The sequence below is a fragment of the Mangifera indica genome, chromosome 20, assembly GCF_011075055.1.
Source record: "Mangifera indica cultivar Alphonso chromosome 20, CATAS_Mindica_2.1, whole genome shotgun sequence".
Taxonomy (NCBI): domain Eukaryota; kingdom Viridiplantae; phylum Streptophyta; class Magnoliopsida; order Sapindales; family Anacardiaceae; genus Mangifera; species Mangifera indica.
In genome coordinates, this window is record NC_058156.1 from 8,087,798 (window position 1) to 8,099,033 (window position 11,236).

Consider the following 11,236-nt stretch of genomic DNA (forward strand, 5'->3'; position numbering starts at 1 on the left):
AATCAATAAAATATATCGTATTAATTTGATATAATTTATAATACATATATTTTTTCTGTATCGTATCGTATTATATTATATCATATTATAAAATATATATTATATATCATAAGATAGTAATAACTATGATTGTCAATTGTTTATGTGGTTTAGAACCTTGTATAATTATATATCATTTTATCTTTAATTAAAAATTATTTAATTATATAAAGATAAATAATTTATATATTTAAATTATGTATTAAAAATATGTATATATAATTTTATTGAATCAATATTACCTTGTTTTCTCTTTTTCATGTGATATTTTGTTGTAAACTAGGCAAGCTATACATTTGAGTATTGTCTCGGGTGTTTTTTATTTATAGATGTTGTTCACATGGTTCCAAGTTGTGCCAAATCGATTCTAATTATATAGCCCACCATGCCTAAGGGTTATTCCAGTGATAGCATGACTTAGCTGAATAATAAATTATTTGATGGCATCGGGCAAGCTTTTTTATTAAATAGATAAATTTAGAATATATTGATCAGATTTATAATTATTATATTAAATAAATCAAAATTTTATAAATATAATAGAAATTCGAATCTAAAATTTTATCATAAAAACTTTAATTCTGTACTAATTTTGTTAGTTTTTATGATTACGTTAGATAAGTTTGAATCCTCCGTCGATAAGAAAAGAAGGAAAAATGCTTCCAAAGATCACAAATACATGCCACATCCTCGGCTCAACGCCAATGCCGAGCAATGGAAGTAATAATTTTACAAGTCTTTGGTTGGTCAAGATTTATCCATACCTTGACCTTGTTTTAACAACTAAAATGTCTTCCATCCGGTCAAAGATTTGTGAATCCCTTGAGGGTATGGGAACAAAAGGCAAATTATTGGGTTTGAACAGGGTCAACAGTTCTGTATTTAATTTTAGGCCAAATGACTATTTCCCACCCAAGGTTTGATGTTTTCTCAAAAGTCCCCCCTTTAACTATGAAAACACCAAACACCCACCCATGGCCGATTAGATTTAACCAAACCCTAACGGTGGTAGGGGTAAAATCGTCATTTTTGCTATAATATTAAAAATAAACTAAAATAGAATCTAATTTTGCCCCCCTAAACTTTAAAAACTAAAATTTTCCCCCAGCCTAAGTTTTAAAAAATGGCAGTTTCACCCTAGGGTTTGATTTTGAAATCTCCGGCGACCGTTCCGGCTCCATTGCCGACGGCCTCTCTCTCCCGAAGCAACCTCTCCTTCCGGCGAATGTTTTCCTCCCATTTGGAGGATCGATCGGCGTCGGCTTGGCCTTGGGAGACGAAGAACTTCGTCTTCCCCGACGAAGTTCTTCGTCTCCCAAGGCCAAGCCGACGCCGATCGATCCTCCAAATGGGAGGAAAACATTCGCCGGAAGGAGAGGTTGCTTCGGGAGAGAGAGGCCGTCGGCAATGGAGCCGGAACGGTCGCCGGAGATTTCAAAATCAAACCCTATGGTGAAACTGCCATTTTTTAAAACTTAGGCAGGGGGAAAATTTTAGTTTTTAAAGTTTAGGGGGGCAAAAGGAGATAAAATTTTCAGGCGTTAGGGTTTGGTTAAATCTAACCGGCCATGGGTGGGTGTTTGGTGTTTCCATAGTTAAAGGGGGGATTTTTGAGAAAACATCAAACCTTGGGTGGGAAATAGTCGTTTGGCCTTAATTTTAGGCTAAAAGTTCCCACCCAAGGTTATGGTAATACCCTTCATACCCTTTAACTTTTAAAAATTTATAATCTCACCTATAAACAAAATTATGTTAAAATTTTAGTTAAAGTTAAAGACAAAATCATCATTTAACAAAAAAAATATAAAAAACCAAAGTTTTTTTTATAGTTTTTCTCTCCAGTTTAAAATTTAACAATTTTTTCACTTAAAATTTGAAAAATAACAATTTTTTTCTAGGTTTTGAGGTCTCTTTTTTGACGACATCCATAGTTTCGACCAACAGATGATGAATGTTATAATCTTCCTCTCCAATTGATCTACTTGCGTCATCATCCATTTTCATGAAACAAAAACAAATTCATCTTCATTGGATAAGCAGACAAAGACAAAATCATTTTTGTCTCAAATGGACAAAGAAGTCCAAACAATAGTTATTTGCATTAACAAAATGACTCTTCTTCATTTGTCTAAGAAAACAAAGATGATTCGTTTTCGTCTCATCGTCGAACGAGGATGAATCCATCTTTGTCCTACGAAAATGGATGGCGACGCAAGCAGATCAACAGAAGAGGAAGATTATATCATCCATCGTCCGTTGGTTGGGACTGTGGTTGTCACCGGTGAAGGGAAAAAAAAAATCCCAGGAGAAAATAGTCACTTTTTAAACTTTAGGTAGGGGAAATGTTAGTTTTATAAACTAACAAGGGAAAATGTGATGAAATTTTTTATTTTTTAATATTTTTAACTAAATGACATTTTTATCCTTAATTTTCACAATGAATTTTAACAGATTGATGGGTATTTTGGTTTTTGAAAGTTTACAAGTATGAGTTTGAGTTTTCATCAAACCTTGGGTGGGAATAAGTCCTTTTGGCCCTTAATTTTATTCAAATATTTTGTGTAGTCTTTGTACAAAATTTAGTGAAATCAGAAGACTAAAACTTCTATCTAAATAAGGGTGAATACGAACTGAGCTTAAACACCCTTAACTCAAGTTTGGCTTGAATAAAAAATAACTCATCTTGAGTTCGGCGAGTTTGAGTTTGGTTTGAGTTTAACTCGAATTCATGGTTCAAATTTGTTATTTGAATATATGACTTAGATTCATGATTCGAATTTATAACTCATTAATAAAACAATATTATTTAATTATTACTTAACATAATTTAAATTGAGTCATGAGTCAAATTTGAAGTAAATCAAGTCATCTATCCAAGTCATGAGTTAACTAAGTCAAACTCTCTCTAACTTGAGTTCGATTTGATTTCAAAACAAATCAAATTTATTAACTCGAATTCAGTTTAAATTCAAATTAAACTAATTCTCACATAGCTTAGCTAGCTCTGTTTGGGTCTAGCACTATCTAAGTTGAAGTTTTCTTACCTCTTTTTCATTCTATAATTTCAATCTTTATAGAAGGGAATTTAAAATCTGGCCACTAGCCATTGAAAGCTTAACTCCATGGTAAGGCCAATGTTATTAAAACTGGACTGGTGATTGAATTGATTATTCTATTGGTTCATGATTTGATCTATCTAATTAATTTGATCAGTCGATTCAACTGTTTCAAATAGTTTTATTAATTTTTGATTGCATAAATTATATGTAAAGATATCTACCAATAAAAATAACAATTCTCAAGCCCCAAGTGATAGTCCTCTTCTGTATGGAAGAAAAAAAAAAAAAACAGAGATATAAACGAAGAAAACAAGAATCATTGTTTCAAATTTATGCGTTCCTGCCCTTTTAGACCTCAAAGAATTGAAAACTTTTTTAAATTACAAATGTTATTTTCCAATGACTCTTTGACAGAGAATTTTGATAGAGAATTATAATAATACTGACGACATATTTGACTCGAACATTAATCTTGCCAAGGTAAAATATTGTGGTCATGATTGCTTTTATTGAAAAATTAAACAACAAACTTATACCCCTTTAGCGAATGCCCGCGGATAATGACGAGTACCAACGACCCCAATGAGGATTAAAATGTTACTATAAATTCTTATTGGATGAGAGGAAACTATTAAAAACCTTAGGGACGACAATTTATTTCCCCTTATTGAAATGATGATGGCAGAAGATCTGGAGAGGAGCCTCTGCAATCTATGCAATAAGTACGTGTCAAATCTGCTACTAATACTCACCCCGAACCATCCGGTAACATGACTCGCATCAACCGGCATCGGGCGGTCACCGCTCTGTTATTACATGCTGACAGACTCTGCCTCTTCCCGCTCATTAAATTGCCTCCTCGGAAATCTAAACACTCGTGAGTCATGTCCCCCTCCAAATCAAAATTTCTTTTTGTTTATTTTTGAAAAAATAGAAAGAACAGAAAGGTCTTCAAAAATGGAGTACTAGGTAGACAATTATGGTCTCATTTTTCGCTCTCTTTCTTTTTCTGACACTGACAATTTCTGGGCAGTCTATTAAATGCGGTAGGTTGTGACAAAATGGCTGTGTTCGGATAATAAGAAAATGTGAGAGAATAGAGTGGAAAAGAAAGAGTTTTGGAACTTCAAATTACTGGAGACTAATTTATTCTTCTCTGTTTTTGAAAATCAAACGGTTAACTAGAATTTTTTATGGTCTTGAACGGTTGAGTATGTTTTCTTGCTATCTGTGGTGCTTGTTGAATTTGGTTTTGATTTAAGGACTAATTATTTCTTCCTTCTTTGTAGGAGTTGGGATGGCTTTTGGGGCGTTATCTGATTCCAAATATTGATTGGCATTAGGCTCCAAGGCAATGACACAGCAGCAGCCCGCAAACTTTGAATCTGATAACTCATTTCAAAAAGATGGACACTTCCAGGCTGTGGCAACTTCTCTTCTGAATGCATCTTCAGGAGATTTTCCAGCTTCTGTTTGTAACATTGCACACATGAATGAGGGTATAATGTCTAAGAGAACAAATCCAATCCTTGTAAACGAAACAGAAAATTCACAATTCAATATGTTGAGTTCTTTAGTCCCTGAGGGTAGTTCATCAGTTTCAACAAATGCCAATTCTGATGTGTATTCTTACCTCAATGTGCCGCCATTGCCTTTGTCTACATTATCCTCTTGTTCAAGCACTTCAGGGGCTTCAAATTTTGGCCTAGAAAGCTCCCAAACACGCAAAAGGAAACAGCATCAAGGAGGTGGAAAACTGGATCGCGGTACTACAACTGCTGTGCATAAGAATGCTAGATTAGAGATGGGCCAAGAGGCCACTCAACGGCAGCAAAATGTTTTGCAGTGTGCTCCAAATTTGGATGCTGGAGTATGTTCACGCCGCATAATGCAGTATATGTATCATCTGAGGCATCGCCCAGCTGTGAGTTATTCCTTTGGTTATAGGGGCATTGGGTCAAATTGAATTTATCACCCCACAATGAGTGTTATTTTCGGTCCAAAATCTTTAAAATTTATTGATATAAACCTCTTGATTCTTGAGATAGACAATGAAATATGATGCTCACCCATATCCTTCGTATAAAAATGATTATTGATATAAACTTTTGTTTAGCCTCGTAAAGCAATCCCCCTAGGCAATGCAATATGTTTAGTTTCCTGACAATGTGACACAAATCTCTGTGTCTTTTAACTTTATGCTTCCACTTTTTTTTTTTTCTTAAGAGTAGTGAAACTGTTAAAGTTGCTCTAAAAAACTTTGTTGCTTCATTTTTTATTCAGGATAATGGTATTGCCTTCTGGAGGAAACTTGTGGCAGAGTACTTTGCTCCTTGTGCCAAGAAAAGGTGGTGTTTGTCTTCCTATGACAATGTGGAACGCCGTGCCCCTGGTGTTTTCCCACAGGCTGTCATGGTGAGTGATATATTAATCTTCTTTCACCCCGAATGGGTTGCTTGAGTGACATAGGAGTGCAATTCCAAACATGAGAACAATGGTTCAAATCCCTTTAAACAACATTTTAAGATTAAATTCTTAATTTAACTAGTTGTTTGATCAGCCTTATTCGTCTCAACTAAGGTTTTCTCAATTAAAAAAAAAAAAAAAAACCTTTTTTATGGTATTTTGTCTATTCCTTTTAGTGCACACTTCAAATATTTGTAGCTTATGACTTAAGGTAGTACAACATGGGCAAGCAATTTTATTCTGTATTTCTTGCATGACCCTATGTGGGTCTATATTTTATGCATCTACATGCCATTGAGCTTTCTCTTTTTCCCCATAAGTAGGTGTTAATTTCGCTTAGCTTGCAAGTAAAATTAATTTTTTTCTTTTCAGGATACTTGGCAGTGTGATTTATGTGGTTCTAAATCAGGGAGGGGGTTTGGTAAGTTATATATATATTCTCATAATCTGAATGTGTTTGGTAATGTTTAACATTTTTCCGTCCTTGTCTCCATGTAGAGGCCAATTTGGAAGCACTTCCTAGGCTTAATAAAATAATGTTCGAGAGTGGGGTGATCGATGAACTCTTGTATCTTGATCTGCCAAATCAGCTTATACAATTTTCTGAATTAATGGCTTTAGAATATGGCAAAGCAGTTCAAGTGAGTGTCTATGAACAGTTCCGTATTGTTCGTGAGGGTAAACTTCGCATAATTTTCACTCCCGATCTGAAGGTGAGAGCTCATTATGGATTAAGTTGTTAAATTCATTCATCTTCGATCTCATTTTTATATGTGCATTATTCTTCAGATCCTTTCTTGGGAATTTTGTGCACGGCACCATGAAGAACTTTTGCCTCAAAATTTGGTTGCTCCTCAGGTATTATATCGCTGTACTTTTCCAGTCTGGACATTCTTATCAGTCTTCACTTGTTCATTTTTGTTTTCCTACTTTGAAGTAGCATCTTTTGACTCATATCGATCTTGAAATATGTCCTGTTTGCAGATTAGTAGGTTAATCCGTACTGTACAAAGGTATCAAAGTTTTATCAACTGTAGCAGATCAGACAGGGTTTCACCACATGACTTACAAGCAAATTGCAACGTGTAAGGTTTCAGTCTCTTTTTGGTGAACAAATCTTTGCAACTCCAAATTTGTTGATTGATTCAGATATCACAGTAATTCCAAACTGTGGCTAATGATTACCCGCATGCTTTGTTTCTATGATTCTATTCCATTCTTTGATTGTAGTTAATGTCCTCTGTTGATTCTATTTCCTTCATATTGATTGAAAAATTGATGAATTAAGAATCTGACATTTTTCTTGCTGTAGATTTCTGGTGGCTGGGTGTCAACTTATTAGAAATTTGGAGTTACAGCCGGTCGATAACTTGGGGTTTCCCAAGCGATATGTACGGTGCTTGCAGGTACATTGACATTATCCATTCTGTTTTAAATGGAAAGTAATATCATAATTTATCAAAATTCTAATTTTCATTGTTTTACAGATATCTGAGATTATTAACAGTATGAAAGACTTGATGACTTTAAGCATGAACAAAAACATCGGACCTATCGGTAAGTAATCTCTCATGAATTGCTGTTGATGGTATACACAATCTTATAAACAAAACTAGTCTTAAGCTGCTAGTATCTGATTCCAATGCTTTTTTTTCAGAGAGCTTGAGATGTTATTCTCAAGAAAACTGCTCGACCAATCCCCGGGAAGGTGAACAACAGAGCGAAGAAAGTGATCATTGCCCCTCAGTTGGGAGAAGAAAGTTAATGTCTACTTGTCTTTCTGATAACAATGAAATTGATAACTCAAACATTACTGGTTGTGAAGAAGCATCAGTTTCGGCCGGTTATTTTACAGAATTGCTGAGACAGAACTCATTGAACTCCAATGCAGGCGAAGTGATGCAGCAGAAAACAGAGCATATTAAGAATTTATCAGTGTGCAAGCAGAAAACAGAAAACAGCCTTATTCAGAAATTGCTACAGGAAATGATCAATAATAGAAGAACATCTGATAGGGGAAGTGAAAAGTGGAGCAGTAGTACCATGGTTGACTCAGCAGCTGCAACCAGGGGGACCGCCATTGATGAGTACAACGTAGCTTTCAATGACAGCATGGCATCTCAGGTTGCCCTGGGAAATGTGACAAATAGTATTGTGGGGAAATTCAGAACCTTTACAGCCGCTACTTCTGATGTGGACCCTTGTATGATTTATGGTCATGGGAGTTTGTCTAGAAGAGAACAACATTTGTCTGAAGCTATACACAAACATGATTTCTAGGTTTTAATTTAAAACGTAAGTTCTGATGATGGTTGTGGAGCCTGAGCTAGACTTTGCTCAGATCGTATTATTTTGTCTACTCTGTGTTATCTGTCACGTTTTTGTTCTTTGCTATATCAGTGATAAACATGTAATCTAATTTCCTAATAATTAGGATGCATAAGCTTCATTAGTACAAGTAAAGAGCATTTGTGGAATTCCATATAATTTGAGCATCGAGCCCGGACTCGAATTAAACGGTATTGGGCTTAGTTTAGCTCAAAATTTTTATTCAAATTTATGGTTCAAATTTGTGACACAATTTAATTTGAATTGGTGGTTTGGTTCAATTTGAATTCATAGTTTGAATTGATGATTCAACTTATAGTTTGATTCAGTTTGAATTTATGACTTAAATAAATGGTTTTATTTATTATTTAAGTAAAACGATATCATTTTGTTAATAAGATATAAACTCAAATTATAAATTCAAATCACTAATTTGAACCATTAATTTAAATTATAAATTTGAGTTAAACCGAGTCAAGAGTTTGAAATTTTGATTCAAGATATAAATTCAAATAAAACTTGAACTAAAATAAATCATATTATTTTTTATCCGAACTGAACGTAAATCACTCTTAATTTTGATTTGCATTAAAATTGAATTCAAATTAAAGAGTGTTCGGCTTGGCCGAGTTCATATCCAACACAAACTCCAAGAAACAATGAGCTAAGATAGCCTGATATTTAAATGGAAATGCGAGGTCACTACCATTAGAACAGTCCAAAATTGATGACTAAAACAGACTCCATTTCTCTATGGATTGGGAAACCGAAATTAGGTAGGCTTTATTGCCATCCAAACATACAAATGTTTCTTCTAGGAAGACTCTCAATAAGATCATAATTAAACTCACAATCGAAGAAAAGCATCACAGCCATGAACAAATTTCACAATCCTGAAGCTCCTACAGAGAAAGGGGGTAAAAAAGATAATTACACACTAACAGACAATAGCATACACAAACTCTGGCATAAAAAAGGTTCCAGACCTAAGAACTACTGGTATTTTTTCCACTCACTGTTGAAAATGCCCTACCTTTCTACATTATATTGTACTTCCTACATGCAACGGTTAAATGCTGCTCAAAAATGCTTTAACCTGCCCGCATATTTTCTAGGGTATATTTGTACAGAATCTAAACAGAGACCGCCTTTAGTGTGTGTACAATCGATTTGAGTCATAGAGAACTTAATCTTTGTTATTGCATTGGCATTCTCGACAACAAAGTCCCCAACATGGTATTGAACCCATCTTCCAGGTTCATTCAAAATACATTGAGATGAAGTATGCTGACCGTCTGAGGTCCAGAGCTGAAACTGAACAGGCTTTCGATCCCAGCCATGGACATGCTCAGTGTTGCATATGCGGCGACCAAACCTCTTCGCTGTCCGACCCAACTGCAGTCTGAAGAACACACTATAAGTTCCCACAGGAAATGGGAACTCCATCTCGCCGTCAACTTCAAACCACCACATTTGCTGAAGATAAGCAACTGAAGCAAAGCTACATACACAAAATACAATCAATTCCACCACTCCATTTTGCAATAAAGTTACATTATAAAACATCTAAAACCACTCATACTGCACCGGAAGAAACATAACATACTCCGTGATTACTTTTGAAAAACATGTAACACCAAAGCATGTATATTTTTAATTCACGACTATGTCATAATCCGATGTGATATACTATACTGAATTAACCATCAGGGAGATAATATGTAGTCCTAAATTTTCTCCCCAAAAACATGGGCAAAGAAAAACACAAAACTAAACCTGCCTGAAAACTAACAGGTAATACATGAATTGATATTTATATTTCATTATACCAAAATACATCAAATACTTCTATGTCATGTTAATATATCCAGGCATTCATGAGGTCAGAAACAACATGCAGTCAAAATCTGGGAAACTTTTTTTTCCCAGTAAAGTTTTTTTTTGGTTTTAACATGACCAAAGGTTTACTTCCAATTAGATTACATAAATGAAGAAATGCAATGTCAAGTTCCCCTGTAATATCACAACCTCTTGCATAGAAACATTATGATACAACAAAGATAACAAAGAACCTAATCTGAAGAAATTCAGAAAGATATTGCTCCCATCGCCGGCACTTTGTCGGCCCATCTTAAAAAAAAAGCTAAAAAATATGGATCCAACAAACTGTTTCATTGTCATAAAAGGAGTTCCAATAAATCTCACCTTGATTCCTCAGTCGGAATATGATTCCAATATCTCCTATCATCAATACCAGTGATTGCTAAGCCCTTTGCAGAAATTGATAAACACACACCACCGCTACTCTTATCGAGCCAAACTTTCTGAACATAGATCAAAATATACAAACTCATCAACACTAAAAAAACTAAAAAAGATGTACAAAATTAAAGGAATAAAAAGTTTAATTTTACCTCAAAAAAGGGTAAAATCTCAAAAATATAATTTGCTATCGAATTGGTTTTCACCCTTTTGGTAAAAAACAACAATAATTTTTAACATAACATAAAAATCCAAAAAACTCTCGAATATCCAAAGAGATAATTGAATTGAATACCCAAAATTTCTTTCTGTTATTATCTAATTATCTCAATGTAATAATCACCTTTGTGCCACCATCAAGGGTATTAGTACCACATAGCCTGGCATAAATCTCTCTTTTACCCATGTTTTCTTTGAGATCACCAAGCACTTTGCCAATTAAAGTTTGATAATTTGAAGGCAATTTCGATTCCCAAACAAAATCAGCCCAAGAAGCGCCACGAAAAGCTCTATTCAGCCTAGCCAATTTGCAAATCTCCGGCGGATCCAAATAGGCAATAATTGAAGCCACACAACTCTCCGGCAAATCACCCAGACCCGGCTTCGCTGGCACCGAAACAGAAGGCCCAGACCCACTTGGGTCGAAAAATAAAGCAGAGAAAGTGGCACCCATCAAGAGAAAAAGAAAACAGGCCGCCGCAGAGAAAAAGAAAATTTGTTGTCGTTATTGTTACAGAGGAGAGGAGAAGGGGAAGATGGACAGAGATATCAATGATATAACAGCTTGATTGATTTGAAGGGATTAGTCTGGAGGCTATTTCTTTTAACCATTTAAACTGTTTATTTTATATAAATTATCAAACACAGTTCAAATTACGCCAATCCTATCTTATCTGTAAATAAATAAAGGCCGAAGTACCTTTTCCCACCCAAAGTTTATTCTTCTTGCAATGTCAATACATTAGTTTTAACAAACTTAAACACCTCTTCATTAGTTAATTTTAGAATAAAATCATTATTTTAAAATTTTATTTATAAAAAAAATTAAAATTAACATATAAAAACTATTTAAATTTTTTTTA

The 11,236-nt window shown here is 34.5% G+C and overlaps 2 protein-coding genes across 2 annotated transcripts; one reads left to right on the top strand and one right to left on the bottom strand.

The window, feature by feature from the left end:
* Positions 1 to 4,201: 4,201 nt before the first annotated feature.
* LOC123204272 (probable transcriptional regulator SLK2) lies at positions 4,202 to 8,048 on the top strand. Its single transcript, XM_044620878.1, has 10 exons — positions 4,202 to 4,309; positions 4,388 to 5,022; positions 5,382 to 5,513; positions 5,937 to 5,985; positions 6,063 to 6,277; positions 6,354 to 6,422; positions 6,549 to 6,649; positions 6,877 to 6,970; positions 7,052 to 7,121; positions 7,222 to 8,048. Exons 2-10 carry the CDS (start codon positions 4,453 to 4,455, stop codon positions 7,842 to 7,844), a joined length of 1,923 nt encoding a protein of 640 aa, XP_044476813.1. The 5' UTR covers positions 4,202 to 4,309; positions 4,388 to 4,452; the 3' UTR covers positions 7,845 to 8,048.
* Positions 8,049 to 8,616: 568 nt separating this feature from the next.
* LOC123203839 (F-box protein PP2-A12) lies at positions 8,617 to 10,990 on the bottom strand. The gene is made up of 3 exons (XM_044620287.1): positions 10,498 to 10,990; positions 10,098 to 10,216; positions 8,617 to 9,393 (listed from the first exon to the last, which is right to left on the bottom strand). Exons 1-3 carry the CDS (start codon positions 10,825 to 10,827, stop codon positions 8,973 to 8,975), a joined length of 870 nt encoding a protein of 289 aa, XP_044476222.1. The 5' UTR covers positions 10,828 to 10,990; the 3' UTR covers positions 8,617 to 8,972.
* Positions 10,991 to 11,236: the final 246 nt, after the last annotated feature.

Coding starts and splice junctions, on each gene's coding strand:
- LOC123204272 (XM_044620878.1), top strand. CDS start 4,453: ATGACACAGCAGCAGCCCGCAAACTTTGAATCTGATAACTCATTTCAA. Junction 5,986..6,062: donor TAAATCAGGGAGGGGGTTTG/GTAAGTTATATA, acceptor GTCTCCATGTAG/AGGCCAATTTGGAAGCACTT. Junction 7,122..7,221: donor CAAAAACATCGGACCTATCG/GTAAGTAATCTC, acceptor CTTTTTTTTCAG/AGAGCTTGAGATGTTATTCT.
- LOC123203839 (XM_044620287.1), bottom strand. CDS start 10,827: ATGGGTGCCACTTTCTCTGCTTTATTTTTCGACCCAAGTGGGTCTGGG. Junction 10,217..10,497: donor CCCTTGATGGTGGCACAAAG/GTGATTATTACA, acceptor ATCTATGTTCAG/AAAGTTTGGCTCGATAAGAG. Junction 9,394..10,097: donor ATTCCGACTGAGGAATCAAG/GTGAGATTTATT, acceptor TTGTGTATGTAG/CTTTGCTTCAGTTGCTTATC.